Source organism: Anabrus simplex, chromosome 4 (genome assembly GCF_040414725.1).
Source record: "Anabrus simplex isolate iqAnaSimp1 chromosome 4, ASM4041472v1, whole genome shotgun sequence".
NCBI lineage: Eukaryota > Metazoa > Arthropoda > Insecta > Orthoptera > Tettigoniidae > Anabrus > Anabrus simplex.
This window is the reverse complement of record NC_090268.1, coordinates 329,597,072-329,618,965: the sequence shown is the minus strand read 5'-3', so window position 1 is coordinate 329,618,965 and position 21,894 is coordinate 329,597,072. Positions and strand designations below refer to the sequence as shown.

The 21,894-nt window shown below is 36.9% G+C and overlaps 1 protein-coding gene across 1 annotated transcript in view; it reads right to left on the bottom strand.

The window, feature by feature from the left end:
• Positions 1-2,818: 2,818 nt before the first annotated feature.
• LOC136872268 (phospholipid-transporting ATPase ABCA3) overlaps positions 2,819-21,894 on the bottom strand; it is a 341,741-nt gene continuing 322,665 nt past the window's right edge. Inside the window, exons 26-27 of the mRNA XM_067146089.2 lie at positions 14,702-14,924; positions 2,819-7,503 (exon numbers count right to left, since the gene is read on the bottom strand). Of these exons, the coding sequence (XP_067002190.2) occupies positions 7,342-7,503; positions 14,702-14,924 (385 nt within the window). The 3' untranslated portion in view covers positions 2,819-7,341. The remainder of the gene's footprint in view (positions 7,504-14,701; positions 14,925-21,894) is intronic.

The window sequence follows — 21,894 nt, the reverse complement described above, 5'->3', positions numbered from 1 at the left end:
AGATTGTAATGCTGACTGGAACCAGTCACAGATAAACATCACAGTAAGAAGACAGCAATATTCTGCTGCCAATTTCCAATAAACTATTATTCAAGTGTATATATTAATTTCTTTAAAATAATTCTACTTATTATATATATGTACAACCACAATATTACAATATTCTAATGTAAAGATCATCAGTTCTTCCCCTATAAATGTTGCCTGAAATAAAACCATGGCCAGCTTTCACTTGACACAGAAGTCTCTGTATATAGTTCAACAAATATAGACAATGAGAATAAAATTTGGATAACGCTCACACACCATATTATACAGAGGGAATGTAATTTTGTTGCCAATACCAACAATACAATAACAATTTAGTGAATATACTAAACTGTGACTAGGCTAAGAACATGCTAACAAGAGACACAGAGGAATGAATGAAGGGTTTGAACTCTGTTTTTATCAAATGGATTATTAAATTAAAACTGAATGGAAAATAATTACCAAAACATACAATGAACATGCAATATAATACAAAATTTGAGGAAAGAAAATCCACAGGAGAAAAATAATGGATTATACCAAGGTCCAGGAATACATGGCAGAATGTATGTCTCATCTCTGCTTGACAATACAAGACATTTTGCATTCAATTTAAGACTAACTTTTTTATGATAATGATTTGTACATATACGACAAAATTCAGCAAGCAACAAAGAATATTAATACTCTCTACATTGCATGGAACCTGCCCACAGTCTAATGAATTTAGTTAAATGCTATGCAAAAGTTACATTTATACACACATGTATTCTTGATAAGTATAATCCCATGAACACAAACAACTTTATACCCATATATTTATGAATAAAAATGTTCTGTATGCTGCATAAGAATATTGTCTAAATACTGTACAATACTTTTCATTTTTCAAGGAACAGCTATAGAAACAATACTAAAACTATTTAAGTACACTTTTATGATACCATTATGAAAATAGAAGTTTTAACAATTAGAAGAACAATGAAACCTCAGTTACATGCTTTTCATTTGGAATGGTCAAAAATAAAGTTCACAGTGTGTTTGAAAATTATAGTCAAAACCTGCAGGGGCAACTAGAGGACAATGAAACAAGAAGGCAAGTCCTAATAGTCTGAAAACCATTTCCGAGACACATAGTGATCACATTTGTGACAGAAACAACATTGTTCATGCCTTATATTCCTTGTACAAGGCTCCACATTGAATGTCAACAAAATGCAAGCAGTTTTTGATATACAAAGTAAAGCCTGGTAACTGGAACATAAAACGTGAACAATGTTGTAACAGATGGAAATGTGATCACTACTTTGTCTCTGAAACTACTGGTTTCCTGACCTATGTGTATTATGTACTTTTTACCTTGTTTCATTGTCCTGAACCCCCCTGCAGATTATACTTAACACACAAATACGCAAGTCAATAATTTTGAGTAAACTTGTTTATTAAAACTAAATTGTTCCTATTTATATACCACTCCACATAACAATGATACACTTATTATTCAAATTAGTATTGGAAAAGAAACAAGTGAATCCTTATATAAGTTCATTAGCTTTAATTTCAAATAAATTTTAGGTTGCCTCTTATATTTTGCTGCACAATCAATGCCAACCAAACAATACTAATGTATCCAATAGCCTGATGAGAGAAAACCTTTGATACTACCATCAGTTACATGCAAGTATAATGGGATACCTTTGGGTACAATACAGCAAGCAAAAAAACTTACTTTATTCTGGTTGAGACAAGTTTTAGTTACTTCAAATGAACTGAACATCTTACTTAGTCTCCTACTTTGAAAAGAAAAAACAACAAAACTATCAAATGACGAAAATTTAAATACGGGACCTGGAAGAAGCAAAATATACATGGGAAAATCACAGAAGCATGGGTGTACTTTCAGGGAATCTGGGAAAAGTGAGAGACCATTTGTTTAAGGTGCACACTGTGAGACATTATATTTAAGAAACATTTTCTTTAAAATCATCCTGGTTTTCAGATTCTTGTAACGTTTTACAGAGCACTTCACTAGCACCTGAAAGTTTGCAACCTGCCAAACAGTGCAATCCATCTCGCCTGGCTAGAGATTAAGTTTCCAACTCTGAAACTTACACTGAATCCAAGTAGGGACAGGAAAGACTGAATGGACATTTGCTGATATTGATTGAAAAGGATTTCCTGGAGGAACTAAGAAATGACCTGAAGTTCAGGATTATGGACATGGCAGCCATAAAGTTTTGTACCCGCACAAGGAGAATGGACTTCACGAACAAGTACATTAAAGTCGCCCTATGCCATGGCACAAAAATGAATAAGGAGCTACTTGGGACCCATCTAAGGAAGATGTATTTGTGAGCTGAGAGAGCTTATAAGTCATATAAGGATTCACTTCTTTTCCAATACTAATTTGAATTATAAGTGTATCATTGTTATGTGAAGTGATATATAAATAGGAGCAATTTAGTTTTAATAAACAAGTTTACTCATATGTAAAAGGAGAACCAATCTGGAAGAATCTACTGGAGTTTGACAATGGTGGATAGCTAGACAGATTTCTGACTCCAGTTAGTAATTCTATATTACCATCTATGGAATGCATAACGATGAGCAAAATGAATGAGTAGGATTTTCTGCCTACTCTTTTACCCTATTCTCCAGCCACACAGAGCTCAGTCCTGAGCTATATATGCAAGATTCTCTAACATACCAAATTAGTAATAATCTCACACATAATTTAGGAAAAAAAAAAAAAAAAAAAAAAAAAAAAAAAAAAAAAAAAAAAAAAAAAAAAAAACAAACCTCACTAAAATTAAAAAGTATGATCTGCAGAAGATTGATAAATTAGCCAAACTTACAGTTTTCCACCTATATGCCAAAACAGTTTTCTTGTTACCAATTAAGCACATTAGGGCCATAAAGAAGACATCTTAATGTACTGTATATAATCAAAATACATGCGTATGTTAAAAAATAAAACTGAAAAACAAATTCTTGGAGCAGGGCTGAGAGGGCTGACTTATTTCTAGAATGATTCTTCTATTTTCAATTTCATGTATCACTGGAATTTATCACCATATTCAAGAGTAGATTAAGTTTTTACACTAAAAGTCACCTTCCTTCGACAATGCTCTAGATGGAATAACACGCAAAACATTACTTCATTCTGGGCAATTATTTTCAAAAATGTCTTTAGGTAGAAATGAAAGAAAATTCTTGAAATTAACTCAAGAATATCAGTTATGAAGCAGGACTTCCCAACCTTTTCCATTCTGTTGCACAGTTAAAGACCATTTGGAGAGGAGGAGGCACACCAATACTGTAATTCACAATGATTAACTTCCACTGCCTTAAAGATTAAGTGTGTTGGACAGCAGAAGGAAAGGCAGTAAAAATGAAAGAGACTCAACAACTAACATCCCTATCTAACAAGAACTGACGAAGAGCAGTTGTACAAGAACGATGACAGGAGCAGTCAGATACAAATATATTCCATAAGCGTTGTATGTAATAAATGATAAGCAATGCACTGACATTATGTAAGGTTTACAAGAAACATTCCTTATAAATGGACGAGATTACTGCACAAATGAATCAGATCATCTGATGAAGGTTGTTTAGATAAATGCTGTTGGCAAGCAATCAACATCATATCTAAATGATGAGTAATAAGAAGTGTGTTCTCTTTTATTATAGAACACAACTCAAAAAATGGAAAACTTTGAAATATATTGTGGCAAGCCAGGGAGAGTTATAATGCTGAATGACATAACACTGCTCACATTATCATGTCACTTAATCGGTATGGAGCAAAGTGGTGTGCAGCATGCCTTTGCCGTCAAAGCATATCATATAAACAGCAGTGTGCAGGCTGTGGTTGAAAACTTCAGCACCATTTCAACATTGGATGGCATGGTAATTTTCACATGTCCAATTTTCCACAAGAGATTGATGACAACACCTGGTTCTAACAAGAAAAAACAACCCACACAGCACGAATATTGATGACAGCTGTATGACTATTGTTTTGGAACTGTACCATTTTCAGTAATAGTGACTACATAGCTCCCCAGATCACCTGACTTTACAATATGTGATTTCTCCTAGAGGAATCATCTTAACATCTAGGTTTACTTCACCTGCTGTGACAGAAGAATTGAAAGTTAAAGTTATGGGAGGAAATCACCAGGATTCCTGTTGAATGGAAAGTTATGCTGAGACATGCACAATATCCCTACGAGATGCAAGAATGAGCAGAGAAGGTGGTCAATAATCTGATGTTATCTTCAAAAAATAATTATTGGTCTGAAATTCAACAACTCTGAACTACTGATTGACATAAATAAATGTTTAGAAAGTTTATATTCCCTTCCATTAATCTCTATTCAAAAATATCCCTTTCTTTTGAGTCCCCCTGTACCATCTCTATAATATTTCAAATATTAATGAAAGTATTTAACTTCTCATCTATAATAAAAAAACTCCAATTTTAATGAGAATGATGCTCAGGCATAATCAAACAGAATGTACAGTGAAAATAAATTGGTGCCTAATTTATTATTTAGAAATAGTTCAATATACCACATACAGCATAAAAAGTTCTTACTTATGATTAAATTGATGATGGAGAATAATGTCCTATAAGAACTTTCCAATACTGGTTCACTTAACTTCACAGACAATTAAATGGCTTCAAAATAACCTACATAAAATTTCTTAATCAGGAAGTTTCCCAGTCAAGTTCTTTCTCCATCTTTAGATGGCAATATAAGTTTACACACAAAGTTGAATGGATGTGCTTTCTATACCAGCAACTATAACAGGATTACAAGACATAACAACAGTACTTAAAGGACAAAAATATATATGTAATGCAACATGCCATAGTACAAGAAAAGAAAAAGCACTCATTAGCTAAAATATCAGAAACTTCTTATGTCCCTGCAAGCTTGAGGCCAGGTTAAATATTAAGTAGATTCAAGACATACAATTTCTACTGTCAACCTATTATTGTGCATATCCTTTGCGTGAAATTCATTTTATCAATAAATAATAATGTACTGGGTAACTGTTAATGGCAATGCATTTAGCAGTATATAGGACATAGTTTCTTTCCATTTTAAACAGCAAAGTGATAAAAAATAAAAACTTTATGCCAAAAGGCAACACTAACATACATTTTGTTTAGTTTCTTTGGTACATCTCCTTTCATATCAATAATAAATATTGCAAAATAGTCTAACATTTTCCTTCTAAAGTTCAAAAAATATTTCCTTGGTAATCGTAAAGTGATTCTGTCAGTACACAAAAACAGCTAACACTGAATCCTTGTTCTTATTATGAAGATTAGTTTTTGATTTTCACGATTTACAAGAAAGAGTTACATACATTAATATTATCTTAAAGCTTGGCTTTACATAAAGGACATGGAATTTTAACATTAATATATTCTCTGTACTGCCCATAATATGATTCAAACATAACATTTTAAATGTCTAACACAATTTTAAATTAGCAGAACTCTCAATAAAAAGCTACCTATAAAGTGAGTGTAGGTTATATAACTAAGGCTTGATCAGACAGACTGTGGCCTGCTGTAGCAGGAAGAGCATGCACCTGCGATGGGGAATATTGCATCAATCCTGCCAGTCAGCATCTATATATGATTTTAAAAACGCAGACTGGGGTGGCCAGCTACAGACAGAGTTCTAATGACACTGTCTGTATACAATGGATATAGAAAAGCTTAGAGAAGTAGTGAAAAACATGAAAGTATGGAGAGATATCTGCAGAACTTACCAAGAAAATAAGCGCTTTGCAATTTTCATTGGAACATATTCTAATAAATGGTATACATTTTTGAAACTCTCTCTCTCAGCATGTGAAAATAAGTGAAGAACTGGTCTTAATGAGTCTGATGTTCGTGAAATAGTCCAGTGGCATTCCCTAAAATCTTCAAGTCTTTCGTTGATTTCATGAACCTAATTTTCTTCCATAATTTCTTGATTAGTGCAAATAGCTGCAGAAGATGCACTTCCACAGTGAACATGAACGTGAAATTGTTGACAGTATTCTTTGTCTTTGGCTGCCCTCTATTTGGCACCCTGAAGTCGTCGACAGCAGTAGCTTCACGTGAGACAGGCTGGCCACATTCAGTCTGACCGAGCCTTTAGCAACCAATAAACGAAGAGTGATTTGCTAAATAAAGCCCCCCTTCAATGTTCAAAGAGTTATGGGTCAATTTGAAGAAGCATTAAATTCTTATATCAAGGACAATGTAAGTAAATTAGAATTCACTATCAACTTCAATAAAATCCAGTTTAAAAAGCATGGAACCTGAGTTCAACAAATGGCAAAACGTAAAACAGGCAGATACAAGAAACCTCAATACTTCATTTTAACCTAATTTACTACAGAAGAATGAACAAAATAGCTCATATGGACAATTAAGTCTTTGGTCTTTGACCAAATAAAATAACTTGGGATATTTCAGTTTAACAGTTAAAAAAGTCTCCTAATGGAAAGGATTCAACATCACTCAGAGATCAAATCTCACCCTACAAAGATAAGATATTCTGCAGAATCTCTTTTAAGAAAAGAATAATATATTTAAAACAATACGAATTTCTTCAAATAAAACTAATCATCACTTAACTAAAACTAAACATCGCTATTAACTAATCAGAAGGTAAAATATTTATTTCTAAATTTTAAGTGCATTCTCTCTGCTTGTCAAAAGAATCTATCCAGTAAAATGGCTGAACTATACATCAAACAAACATGCAATATGAGGGATCTCCATACAAATTTAATTATTTCTCTCTAGAAAAATGGTTGTAAATTTCATAATTAATGAAGCACAGCAATCAAAGATGGCTTACTGAACTTATCTTAGTTACATAAATCCTTTATTTACTACCTTCTACTGAAATTCAAGTAAATGTTGTGGAAACTAATTAGTGTGAAGAAGAAACAGTATATTTTGAGCCCATGCAAGAATAGCTTCGAAAATCAGGCCAATTACATTAATTTAGTGTTTCACAATCCAATAAAAGTTATATCTCCATGTACTGCTTCATAATGCAAGTGAAGAATACTAATTCTTCAAATTGACCCCATTTTAATCCCCTCAGTATTTCTAATAGATGCAACAATGATGTTCTGTACAGAAGCATGAATACCTCCCTTGTACAATATTTAACTAGACCAAATTTGATCTCAGAACTATTAGTCATTCTTTCAGTCAATGATCAACAGAATTCATACTGCCTTTGAATATCATCTTAGTAATTTGCCACCATATTCAGCAAACTTTTACTGAGAATATTTAGCAAATGAGAGGAACACCTGTTCTAGAGTTGTCTCGCTGATGGTATAATCTTCAATGATATCCTTCTGTCTTTTCAGATCTTCCATAGTTGTGAAGAGTTGAGACCATGAGACATTTGGGTCCGTCACATGATAGTGGAGGAGAGACTGCACAAAAAAACATAACATTTTTATGATGATGATGATTATTTTTTTTTGCAAGCTGCTGTACGTCGCGTCAACACAGACAGGTCTTATGGCGACGATGGGACAGGGATGGGCTAGGAGTGGGAAGGAAGCGGCCGTGGCCTTAATTCAAGTACAGCCACAGCATTTGCCTGGTGTGAAAATGGGAAACCACGGAAAACCATCTTCAGGGCTGCTGGCAATGGGGTTCGAAACCACTATCTCCCAAATACTGGATACTGGCCACACTTAAAAGCGACTGCAGCTATCGAGCTCTATCCATTTTTATGATCAAACACCAGAAAAGCTTACAGCATAAACATTCTACAAAACCTCACAGTAGGGTAGACTGAGACACACTAAGAAAGAATGAGGCCTAAATCTAGTTATTTACTCCATTCTCAAAATTCCGGCATGTATAGTGAGTGATCAATAATTTCCAAACAAGGTGCCAAAAATTTGTGGAGAATGAAGGCAGACACTTTCAAAACCATCTTTTATAATTTGTTTAGTCATGAACTTCTTGAAATTGTGTTACTGTTGTACGATTTCCCTTCTCACTCCTGACCTCGACCCGCATGTGGCAAATGAGCATGAATTCGCCCATAATAAAAATACTGTGTGCTGGAGTGAAGGATATCTGATCACCCTATACTTCCAACCATTTCCCTTCATTTACTGGTGATTAATGTGGGTTTAATCCAGTTCTACAGCCGGATACCCTTCCTGAAGCCAATCCTATGTGTCTTAATTAAGGCATTAGTCTGATGTGCAAATGGAAAATTATCATGTAATAAATTCACTTGGTGAAGAAAATATTACAAGGTATGCATAAATCATTAATTTCTTTATGAAAATGAAATATCAGGTATCAAGTTTTGTTGGAACTGAGATTACAAGAGGTTAGATATATTGAATTATGTAAGACTTCTTTAATGTTCTAGGGTTCAAAAAAGTTGAGCAATGATTCTGGGATATGATACTTCTGGACATAATTTGTTTTTGATGATATCATGGTAAAAATAAATATGTAAGAATTGACATTTACTCCACAAGCACAGAGAAAATGGTTATAGAATCAACTAAAGATATCAATGGACAGTCAATTCCTACTGTCACTTCCTAGGCCCTATGGAAACAGTCTCTTTGAAGCACAAAAACCTGAACAATAGGGCTGAAGAGATTTTTACTATGTTTATTCACTCACAGTCTGAGGATGGGTCAACTTGTAGTCTAAAACCTTGGAGCTTGAAAAGAGGTGCAATGAGTATGATAAAAACTTAGCATCTCCAGTTGGTAGGGAAGAAATCCAAAAGGACTGAATGTCAGGTCAGAAAGAATTGGATCATTTCAGGTATTTATTGATGTGTATTCTCCAAGGAACTGTGGAACTGAATCAAGATGGAACAAAGCTAATGCAATGAGCTCATATTTGCAATCAATGGTATTCTGTAAGAAAGAAGTCAGCCCTCAGATAAAACTATCTTTACATCTGCCTGTTATCAGACTTTATTGCTGTATTGGAGTGAGATCTGGGAGCACTCAGGATATCTTATTCATAAGCTGAAAATAACAAACATGGAAATAGCAAAGATGACTGCTGGTACAAACAGATGAAAAAAATGGCAGGAGGGTGCATGGACTGAGAAGATAAAGGCCAATCTATATATATATAAACTAAGAGTTTTGTCTGTACATTGCTCAGAATTTGAAAAGAATGGTATTTCTGTATCGGTCATGTCCTCAGTAACAAGAAAATGCATTTTTTACTTTTCCGTAATTTCTGTCTGTCTGTCTGTCTGTCTGTATGTACACGCATCACGAGAAAACGGCTGAAGAGAATTTAATGAAAATCTGTATGTAAAGTCGGGGGATGAACCGCTACAATCTAGGCTATAAATAATTGTATTCACGCCGAGTGAAATGGTAGTTTAGGGGAAGGCCTTAAATTTAATTCTCGAATATTTATATTATTACTGGCCCTATCGACAAATACTATATAACTAAAGTTATATAGAATTAAATTTCCAATCAATTATGTCTTATAGATTTTTACCGTACCGGCTCTGATAACACAGATATTAATGAATTTGTAGTTTTGTTGCTAAGTCCATATCATCGCCGAGCCACGAGAAAATGGGTGAACAGAATTTAATGAAAACCGCTATATAGAGTCGGGGAATAAGAAACTACAGTCTAGGCTGTAAATAATTTTATTCGCCCGAGATGAAATGGTAGTTTAGGGGAAGGCGCCTAAAATTTAATTTTTAATTACCGGTACCTATGTTATTGGTGCTATCGAAAAGTACTACATAACAAAAGTTATAGACAATACAATTTCCAATCATTTATGTTTCAGTGTTTTACTGTACCGACTATGATAAGAGTGGTATTTCAGAAGGCCTACAATATCGAAAGCGCATAACACTAATCAACAATAACTTTACATTGACCATTGTTTGTTACTGATCAACAATAACTTTACATTGACCATTATTTGTTGTGATGTTCTTCGTTTCTTATGGTCCTGCTCAACTCCGATAGATGGGATTACTACTGCGTACCGAGAATAACAGCCAGACTGGACATTAGCAGGAAATAGCTGGGGAGTTGGAAAACTTTCTTCTTTAGCATGCCATTCCTCTGGTTCATGTAGCCTCCGTATCTCAGACGGCAGCGCGTCGGCCTCTCACCGCTGGTAACCGTGGTTCAAATCCCGGTCACTCCATGTGAGATTTGTGCTGGACAAAGCGGAGGCGGGACATGTTTTTCTCCGGGTACTCCGGTTTTCCCTGTCATCTTTCATTCCAGCAACACTCTCCATTCTCATTTCATAGCATCTATCAGTCATTAATAAATCACTTTGGGAGTGACGAACCCATCATACTAACAGCCTATATATATATGCTTCATTTATTACATCCCTGACCCGGTTAATGACTGGAAAACAGGTTGTAGGTTTTCATTTTCATTTTCCTCTGGTTCATACATTTTCTGATACTGCAGGTACGTAACACACTGGTTCATCATAGTATTCCAGTTATTCGATGCCTACTCTGACGCGCTGTTTTGAATGAGCTGTATGCACACACTTACGGCAGATGCTAACTTAGTAGTAGTAGTAGTAGTAGTAGTAGTAGTAGTAGTAGTAGTATGACCTGGTCTAGAATTACTATTTAAGCCTATTTCAAATTATAGCAGTAGTATGACCTGGTCTAGAATTATTATTTAAGCCTATTTCCAATTATACCACCACAATTCACTAAATAACTCAAAAGTCAACCCTGAAAAGAGCCGTTTCTTAAGAAAAGCTTCTTCCGCTTCACTTTTATTAAATTCTACATTCATTTAATTCCAAATTAGCAGTGAAGAGGGGGCTTCTCCTCTGGCTTGGAGGAAAAAATTGCCTCCAAATCAAATAGGTTTTTCCGTTCCCATTGTAGTGAACTGAGATTTTCGACTCATCGGGTACTCCTCGGAAACAGATTAGTAAAAAGGCATAGTTTTTGCCCTGGGACTCTCCACTATTCGCCTTCCCCCCCACTCCCCCCGCACCGCAGATAAAAAGACTAAGTGTGTTCACGGATCAGAACTGTCTGTGACTTGGTCATTCCAGCTCTGGAATTCTAGCATAGTACTGTTCGTTAAAAGTGAGAAAGTGTGTGGTCTTTCATTTGATGGAGTATTTCATATGAAAGTATTGCTTTTAACCGCGCCATTCCTACGGACGTCATTGCAATGACCTATGTTCATTTCAGTTGAAAATAAACACTAAGACAGTCTTTCTGAGGATGTAAAATGGCTGGTGGAGAGTGAGTGTCTGCCATTATAATGAAAACTCCCCAACCTGATTGTGACTGATGGTAGGCAAGCGGGCCTACCGTTACAATGAAAATTCCCTAACACAGTCTTCATATGCGAAAAGTCGTTTAATGACTTCCCCGTCGCGTTTCTAGGGTAACGTTAAGAGCTATGCAATTTAATACAATCTTGCTCACAACGTGTACACTACCTAGCCTAGAATTCTGTATACAGTGTAGAATTCCGTAGCGAAGCACGGGTACATCAGCTAGTTAGGAATAAACTGGATAGATGAAGCTGCATGTATAAACTGTCTTCAGTTGTGAGGTGAATGAAGGAAGATAAGTTCTAGGAGAGTAATGGACTCAACTATGGAGGGTAGGAGAAGCAAAGAGAGACCAAGGAGACGATGGTTTAGATTCAGTTTTTAATGATTTAACACATTGGAGGTGGCAATACTTGAATGTGCTACTTCTATAGATTTTCACAGAAATTTAAAAGGTTTTTGAAATTTTTTCAATGCTAGGGAAAGCAATAATTGTAATAACTTTTCCAATATTTAGAAATATCACACCTTTTTCTACATAAAGGCAAGTTGTAATTATCATAATGCAGCAATTTTAAATATAAATTTATCAAGATAATACATAGGTCGAGTCATAAGTCATAGCAACTATTTTTTTTTCTCACGAACAGGAGACAACACGGAAAATCTAAGATATGTATTTGGAAATGTATGGTATGTATTTGCATATGATGCCACTAGATGGTGTATGTAAACAACAGTGTGGGCCTAAGCATGCACCGAAGTTCAGTGTGTGAGTGAGAGCGTCAAAATGGAAGTCAACAAGCAGGAGCAACGATCGTATATTAAAATAGTAGTTCTCTGTGGCAGAAATGCATGCCAATGCCATGCAGAGCTGCGGGAAGCATTAGGTGTGCATGCCTTGCCCTATAGAACAGTGGCGAGATGGGTGGAGATGTTCAAACGGGGTAGAGTATCAACTGCCGATTTGTCTCGCCCAGGCCATCCAGTGTCCACGGACAAAGATGTACAGATAATGGTAATTGAACAGTGTTTACATGAGGATAGGTGCTGGGCTCTAGTGGAATTGCAAGAACATACATCAATACCAGCGGTATTTGCTGTCTATACCATAATAACAAAGTTTACCAATGGCCTGTGTTCTGTCACTTTCCTATGAGGATCTCCTAAAGTCAGAATTTGTCTTCAGGCACTATGCATAAGTACATGCTCTATATTTCCAAGTGCATATCTTAGATTTTGTGTGTTGTCCCTTGTTTGCAAGAAAAAAAAAAAAAAAAAGTTGCCATGACTTATGGCTGGACCCTCGTATGTTCTACAAACGAAACAAATTCTGATGCAGCAATGGATGCCAGTTAGGTTAATATTTTGAAATTTGACAAATATTGATTACACATCTATTAAAACATACTGTAATGGTTATAGCGTCCGCCATGCCAAGTCGCTACGCGCCGGGGGCGGCATCGTTTCGGCCCCACCCCCCTTACGTTCGAGTGCGCCAATCACGAGCAACACTTGGTGCTAGGCCAGCCCTCTCACCTCCGTCCACGGTCCCACAGCAGAGGACGACGGAAATTACTCGACTATTAATCTGGAGTCTTCTATCTCGTGAGGTTCCTGGATACATCTAGCATCCAGACTGTTCTGGAAGGCCCAGAGCAGGTATATAAGGAGAGGAGTAACTTAGACTGAGTTAGTGAGAGTGAGTTAGTGAGTGAGTGAGTGAGTGAGTGAGTGAGAGCGAGATTGAGTTCGCTGGAGCGCAGTCAGTGATAGCCTGGGCTGAGGTGTCAGCCTGATTGAGTATCTGCCTACTGGAGTCGAGGACTCGTTCCTGTTTCCTTGACGTCGTGCGTGTGAATATCTTGGAACCGGCTGCTGGAGAAGAACCGTGGGTGTTCTGGAGTAGCGCGAGGGGAACACTGGGTGGCGACGTGTGAAGACTGCGGAGTTCGATGGTTTGAGTGAACAGTGGATACTATCCCAAGCTGCGAGACTGAAGTGTAGGCTATGGACCGTGACAGCGCAACGAGTGTGACTGAGTGGCTGAGTGAGTGTAGTGTAAATAATCGATGACTGTGTGTGTGTCATTGTAGACGGAAAATGAGAAACTAAGAGAGAGAGCGCGAAGCGTGTAAGTGTGTAACCGTGTACTTTGTGTAAGTTGTAATCTCGGCTATCGTCTGTGTGTGTGTAAATCTGTAATTGTAGTGCTAAGTTAATAAATCTTAGAAATAGGATGCTACCAGGTTCTGTACTCATTTATTAATTTATTTACCCTGCCAACACGTTACAATACCAATATCAATTCTAACCTAATTGGTCAATTGGCACAAGTATCCTTGTTTACAACCAGTAATTTGCTTTTGGGTTGTTCGTCGCTTGACGATGGGCTTGCATAGAGTTGCTTCAGGTTGTCACCCGTACATGGAAAACAACCCAAATTTAGCGAGAGCGGTATAAAACTATATCACAGAACCCACTTCATACCCATTTGAAGTTAGCTCATTATCTAAGTTTAATTGTCCGAAGCATCAGAATCATCATGTTCACTTGGTGTGTAATTGTTATCCTCGTCCTCAGTTTCAGAACCTGAGCCTTCCATAAGAACATCCAGTATGGATTCGTCTAAATTTCGTACACTTGAATTAGACATGCAAAATATTCACAAGAATGACACAAACAGGCCTGCATCTCGAACACACTATCAGATTACATAGGAATGTGGCTGTGCTATCATTGTCTTGAAAGAAGACCTCTCGACTTATGCTCATAACTAGGACATTTTATGCTTACAGAAGCATCCAACAGTATTCTAGTGAAGTCACAGCTCAATGAAACTGAGGCTACTATTTTTAACTACAGTAAAAACATGTGTCCGTAGATTATCCAAGCTCCGTCAGCGCAATGATACACCTCGCCTGTATTTTCTACAGGTGGCGTCTCCAGTGTGTTAATGATAAAATGTGTGGAATGAATTAAATAAGACAAATAGAGGATTGTGGAGGTACTTAATTTACAGAAGCTTGCAGACTGTATGCTGAAAGGTATACTAGTCTTTAATGAATATGCATTTATCTTATTTGATCACTCCCAGTACTGAGTAAGGAAAGGGCAGGGCCATGAGAGATGGGAAAATGAATGCCTCTCAAGACCCCATAAAGCAAACACCACTGGGGTCAGATAAGAACAGGAAGTGACCAAGTAGGTAGGCCATGAAAGATGACAGGAAATTACTCTCATATAGAAAAAAGCCTTAGCACTGTGCTTGCGAAGCATGTCTTGCAGAATGCAAGCTCTTGGAAACCTCTTACTATCTGATTTGTAACTTACATGATGTTCATCTTTAAGCACACAACTGGACTGGAACAGACTGAGCATCTCTGTCTTCAGTTGCTGAATCTTCTCACTATCAGTCTTCTCTAAATCCAGCTTTAACTTTACAGTGAAACCTTGGCCGAACTTCTGCTTCAGGTGCTGAATATTTCCCAGGCACTGAAGTTTTCCTTCTACCATTATAGCTAACCTATTGCACAGGGCTTCACACTCTTCCATACTGAAACACAAAATCCACAAAAAATGTAGCACCAGAAACATAAAATGTACAAAAAGTAGCAGTATGTTGGTTAATCCACATCTAAAAGAAAACTCTTCTTAATACCAAGTAAATGGATTCTGATGTGTTATTGCCAGTGTGACATAATAGTTAAATGGATAATTGTTTAATGAGAAATTCCGTTTGGTTAACAGTACAACATTTCAAAAGCCCTTGTTCATTTCATAAAAATTTCTGACTGTCTGATATAAGGAGTAAAGCTGTATCAAGGATGTTCAAAATATGGAATTAAATACTTTTTTTTTTACAACTGATATGGGTTCGAACCCACTATCTCCCGGAATCAAGCTCAGAGCTGTGCACCTCTAACCACACGGCCAACTCGCCCAGTGGGGAGGGCTTTGAATATATTCCCACATGAGCTCGTTTGGCATTCATTTTCATCAAATAGCATCGCCAAAGAGTATATCTGCTGGATACAGTTGCTCTAAACACTTCACCAGTGTTGCCCGCTCTCCAGCTGGAATGTTCTCAATTTGAGTTGCTGTACACCAAACATCGGCCCTGTCAGCACTTATATTTATCTTATGTATGGATATACAGTAGTCACTTTGGATCTCCAACTGCTGCACCCATGGTCATTCCTTTTTTCTGATGATGTCTTGCGGGCAGCAGAAGATCGTCAACATATTCAAGAACAGCTTCAGAAGTGGAACGATACGCTCATGGAGAATGGAATAAGACCGAACAACCAAAAAACTGAGTATATGAAGTTCAGTCCACAGATGGATGGAACCATTCAGGTAAGATGGTCAAGATCACAACAAAGTGGCCCAATGTGAGTATCTAGGTTTGTTAGTTAGCGCTGAAGGGGACACATTACCAGAAACCCGTGCTCAAATCAATGTGGCTCTAATGAAGTGGCGGCAAACTACTGGAGTTATCTGTGATTGACGCATGCCTAATTACTAAACACATGGGTGACGGGCCTTGAGAAATCTCAGTTTTATTCACATCATTTTCGGTCTCTCTGTGACATCTCTGTTGAACTATTTCGGACTTGCACATTGATTAGAATAAATCGTCAATTTTCTTTCTGCCAGTTCAGTCAATGATAAGATGGAGCGCTCGCGTAATACAGTGTTATCTGACTACAATATTTTAGAAGAATATTACGCGATGATCGTTCAAATGGATATAGTGATTGTGAATTAGTGGAAACTGAATGTGTGATGGGGGAAATTATATTCAAGCTCCTACACACCATAATTTACATAGTGTGCTCATTTATTCAAGTGACTAACGACGGCAACAATGTAAACATTGATGATTTATTAGGAATTAATGCTAAAGATGGTTTTGTAAAGACAGCATACCAACTTTAAACATAAAATCTTGACTACTTTAATATTTATTTTCATTGTTATAATCATGTGCACTCTAATATGCTCAGTAGAAAAATGTCCAGTCTACAGGGTATGTGACAAGCTCAAGCATCCGGTCAGCAATGCGTTAAAGTCCAAAGTCTACAACACTATTTTTCAACCAATTTCTATGTATGGCTCTGAATGCTGGCCAGTGACGATCACGAACAAACACTGCATCTTATGGAGATGCACGTTTCACTGGTCGCTTGGACTGACCTGACTGGAAGATGTCAAGAAAACTTGGGTATAGTTCTGATCAAAGACAAAACGGGTGAAACTAGACTCTGATGGTATGGTCAAGTTCTTCACAGTGAAGAAACACCTGTGGTGAAGACAACACTTCATTTCACTGTACATGAAAATTGATCATACTACTATCAGCCCAAGAAACACCGACTTGATTGGATACAAGAAGACATGTGCTATGTGTAGTTGAACCCAGACAATACACTGAACAGAACCAAGTCGATATCTGTGTTGCAAACAGCAAACCCTGTGTCAATACAAGAAAAATATGATGACTAATTATGCCTCCTCCTCATTTACTCGTGAACTAAAAAGTTTTACAAAGGAACCATGTTTTGAGAGAGAGAGAGAGTGTATATGTTTACAACAAGATATTTCAAGGTACGGACTCTTCAACAATGATGATGAAGGTTGGAGTAATGACGAATTCCAATACTAATTTGGTTACCAGAATGAACAGCTAGCTACATAAAGCTTTACTGCTTTAAAAGTTATATTTTATATTATCATTCTTTCAGCAACATATCAATGTAAATTGCCACATATTTCTGATAAGTTTGAAGTTATTATAAACAGGAATAGTATTTATTTATTAATACAACTTCCCCCATGAGGGGGCTGCCACAAGGACAAAGTATGTCGAATACACAGTATTTTGTCTTCAAAGTTATTGGTAAGTTTGCTAGTGTGCCAGATAGAAATAACCACTACAAGGCTCAGGAATAAATTTGCAATGAATCCAATGTATCCAAGGAAATTTTATTTTTAATGTAAAAAGAGAATTTACTGAAGAGCTTAAATGCAAGACCAAAGTTGTAAGACTGCTGCAGAATTGCATGAATAGTGAGGCTTAGATTTTACCCTGAACAACTTTTAAAAGTTCACATTTATAAATAGATCAATATTTTAATATGATTTCATCAAAATGGAATCTTCAGTTTAGAGGAAGTATAAATATCAATTTACTCAGAGTAGAAACTGTAGAGCAGATACTACAATAAACCAAGTAAAAAGAACTAGTCTCAATGACCTTCAACAGGAATGATGCTGACACTAAGCTTAGTGAAAATCTTGTTTTTGGAGTCATTTACACAGTAACTTGTAGTTGGAAAGTTAGATATTAGACGACTTCTACATTTATTTTCTTAGACCTTATTTTAAATATTAACAAATCACAGTATTCTACTCATATTCTTTGTTTGGGCTATACAGTGTGGAAGAAATTATATCAAATATGGAAACAAGAAGGCATCAATTTTTTTGTTTGATCTACAGGGTGGCACACGAAATGTCATACATTGGAAATGTTTTATAAAATGTGTAAACCTGGGCTCACAACCATGTCCTTTCGTGAACATAAACCTAATTTCATGTGTGATCCGACAGTCAGCACCACATCTCGCGCATGCGTACCGGCTGCCAGTTATACAGCATGGCGGACAAAGGGAGATTGACGCGTGAACAGAAGGCGAAGATAGTGTTGTTTTATGCTGAAACAAGAGCGTAGCTTGGAACCAGGAAAGGTTTAGTGTTCATTTCTGTACTCGGTGGGCTCCTTGCTGGGAGACGGTATACAGACTGGCCAAGCAATTTGAAACAGAAGGCAACATACTGGAGAGAAAACGGCCCCGCCTCAAGTCAGTCCGCTCAACGGAGAAGAATGTTGCTGCTGTGAGAGCGGCTGTGGCTTGGAGCCCCTCCAAATCCACCAAAACTGCATGCGTTCAGCTGGGCATCTCTCGTCGGTCAATTCAGAGAATACTGGAGTCTGACCTTGATGTGTTTCCATACAAAGTGACAAATGTTCTGGACTTCCTGAATGAATATTTCAGGCCCCGTATGATGTCTCATCGATATCCTGAGCGTTTTCAGAGCGGCTCAATCTGGCCACCGCATTGCCGTGATCTCAATCCCTGCAACTTCTTCCTGTGGGGATATTTGAAGGAGACAATCTACCGCCATAAACCAGAAAATGTACAGCAATAGCAAGCGGCCATTGTGACTTTCTTCCGAGGGTTGAGCGAGGACTTGTGTCGTAGAGTGATCGCGAACGTGCAGGCTCGTCTCGAAGCTGTTGTAACACCGAGAAGGTGGACATATTGATCATGTCCTGCACACGGACTAACCATGCACATGTCAGTGAATGTTGTAACGCCATTTTGTATTCAATATGTTGTATATTGCATTTTCTATAAACAATTTCCAGTGTATGACATTTCGTGTGCCACCCTGTACGTCAAGTTTAGATCAACAAATTACCAACAACATTGTATTAGAACACCTTAATAACTTGGATCCACAAATTAAATTTAAAGTAGAAACAGAAGTGAACCATGCTTTAAACTTTCTTGAACTTACAGTAACTAGAAAACCCAGGCAAACTATTAAAATAATTAAACAGAATTCTCTTCATGCTGGGGCCCATAAAAAAAAAAGCTACTTTTTCCAGCTTAATCAACCATGCATTTAATATCCCTCTATAAAAAGATCTATTGAAAATATCTAAAGAAACGAATGCTATTTATACCATAGTAATTAATAACGGCTACAATACAAATTTCATAGATACAATAATTAATAAAATTTAAAATAAAACAAAAACTAATCTTCAAGGGTAGAACAAATAATAATCAGAATTTTTCTACACCAATTGCCAAAATTTCTACCCGTATAATCAGACTTCAATTATCTCTAAAAATAATGGATTTCTCAACTCCGGGATATACAAATTAAAATGTTCAAAATGTGAGGCAACCTATTTCCTTATTAGATACCGAAAACACATTAACGCAGATAGATAATAGATTTTCAGCCATGAATATGAAAGAAATCCATCACTTATTCACAAACATAAATCGGGATTTAATTTGCACACACCTAGAAGACATTTATATACAGCTAGATCAGAGGACCAGCCCCAAGTACAATATAAACAAAAATACAGAGAATATTAATATATTATTTGAAGAAATTTACAAATTATTACCAGAAAGATATACTAACAGGAATAATATCAACTAACTCCCCTCACACTCCTCCCAATAGTAACCACCTATACATCACCTCTCTGTCAACAGCTATTCCAATTCTGAGGCAGCCCGTTAGTATAATGAGTGCCATATGACTGTATGTATCACCTTTCCAGAGGAAGCAGCAGGGAGGGAGTACCAATTTGTATCTTAATTACACATTCACACTTTTCGTTTACCACAATATTAATTCTTTTCTTTCATTCTTTTCTCGATTGTCTATACACTGAAAGATCTGAGAAGTACTATGACTTTTTTTTTGCTATTTGTTTTACGCCGCACCGACACAGATGGGTCTTATTGCGACGATGGGATAGGAAAGGCCTAGGAAGTGGAAGGAAGCGGCCGTGGTCTTAATTAAGGTACAGCCCTGGCATTTGCCTGGTGTGAAAACGGGAAACCATGGAAAACCATCTTCAGGGCTGCCGACAGTGGGGCTCGAACCCACTATCTCCCGATTACTGGATACTGGCCGCACTTAAGTGACTGCAGCTATTGAACTACTATGACTAGAATTCTAATGGAACGTAACACCGCAACTAATGGATGACTATTTTAAGAACTTCATTTCACTTCATTTTAATTACAGTAGAAGTCCGCTATAGCAAGAACGGCATATACAGAGAACCCCGTTATAACTTCAGTTTTTTTCTGTCCCTTCAAAATTCCTATATTAAACTGTGTATTATCCTTCCGTTACAGTGAGAGCTCTATCACTAATGTGTCAGTTATTACGAGCGATTAAGCGTGCACTCTTTTTTCCCCCGTTGCAGATATTTATGCACCCAGCTATTATATTGCATGCGCTCGATCATCTTCGGTATCATTTCCTCACTATCTCCACTAGCGACCTCTCTCGTCGACATTCGAAGTAGTGATATGATATTAGATTCATTTTACTGAATCAATTCATTTGATTCCGTTCACGTCAATGAATCAATACAGTGATCCGATTCACAGCACATTAGAGTTACCATTCTCATTGGATCTCCGGTACATCAGTACTGCCTTATTAAGTTACAGAACAATAATAATAATAATAATAATAATAATAATAATAATAATAATAATAATAATAATAATAATAATAATAATAAATAATAATAATAATTAGGGTTCGGATGTTTGGGAAAAATCATATTTTCTTCTTTGTCTCTATTTTCTTGCTTGATTGGATTTTGGTGCAAATCAGGTGATTATGGTCACAACTAAGTGATCTTTATCTGTCATATAAATGCATATTTTGGCTATTTTTCGTCATAAGGTCATATTTCGAGCTATTTTCGTAGAAACGTCATATTTCGGCGGTTTAACAACAGCTGTAGATATGCAAAATCATCTTCAACTTACCGAATGCGAACGAGTATTCACAGAACATGAATCTTGTTGTACTTCAATTCCAGCTGCGAAGAAGAATGAAAACCGTATGCGAGTTTGCACTATACGCCCTGCCGCCCTACCACAATGTACTGAAAGACATCTACTTAATTTGTTCGTGGTACAAAATTTAAACTAACTCATTGAATAATACAGGGAGAATAATTTAAGTGTTCAGACTTCTTCTCGCATGCCGTGGGAGGTCCCGAGCGAGCGCCATATAGCTTCTGTCAACACAGCGAGATAACAAGTGTTCACTGCAGCGTGCAGCTGTTTAGCACTCTATTGGACTTTTAAGGTGTGTTGTGAGGTTATTATCACGATGGTTAAATACACTATAGAGCAAGAATATTTTTGGTTGAGTGTTATTTGCACAAGAAGAAGAAACCAGTTAAAAGGTGCCTTCGAAAATTCCGTAGACAATTTCCCGGTGTGACAGTACCATCAAAACATTACTTGTATCAGCTCGTTTACAAGTGGCGTAGTACTGGTTCCTTAATCAATAAGAAAAAGAAGCGAAGGGGAATAGCTCTCACATGGGAGAGGTTAGAAGATATACAGGCAAGACTCCAGGTTAGTCTTCATCAGTCGCTTTGGAGAGTAGCTCAGGAAAGTGGTATTTCACCTTCTTCAGCATGTAATGCAACAAAATTGTTACGTTTACGATCTTATCGGACTCATTCAGTGCATAACATACTGCCTACAGATTTCAATGCAAGAATACGATTTTGCAATTGGCTAATAAATAGTGTCCACGACGGTATTGTGGATCCGAACTTTCTTTTTATGAGAGACGAAGCCTGGTTTCATTTGAGTGGATATGTCAATTCACAGAACAATAGAATCTGGGATACAGACAACCCGCACATTTTACAGCCGAGACCTCTGCAC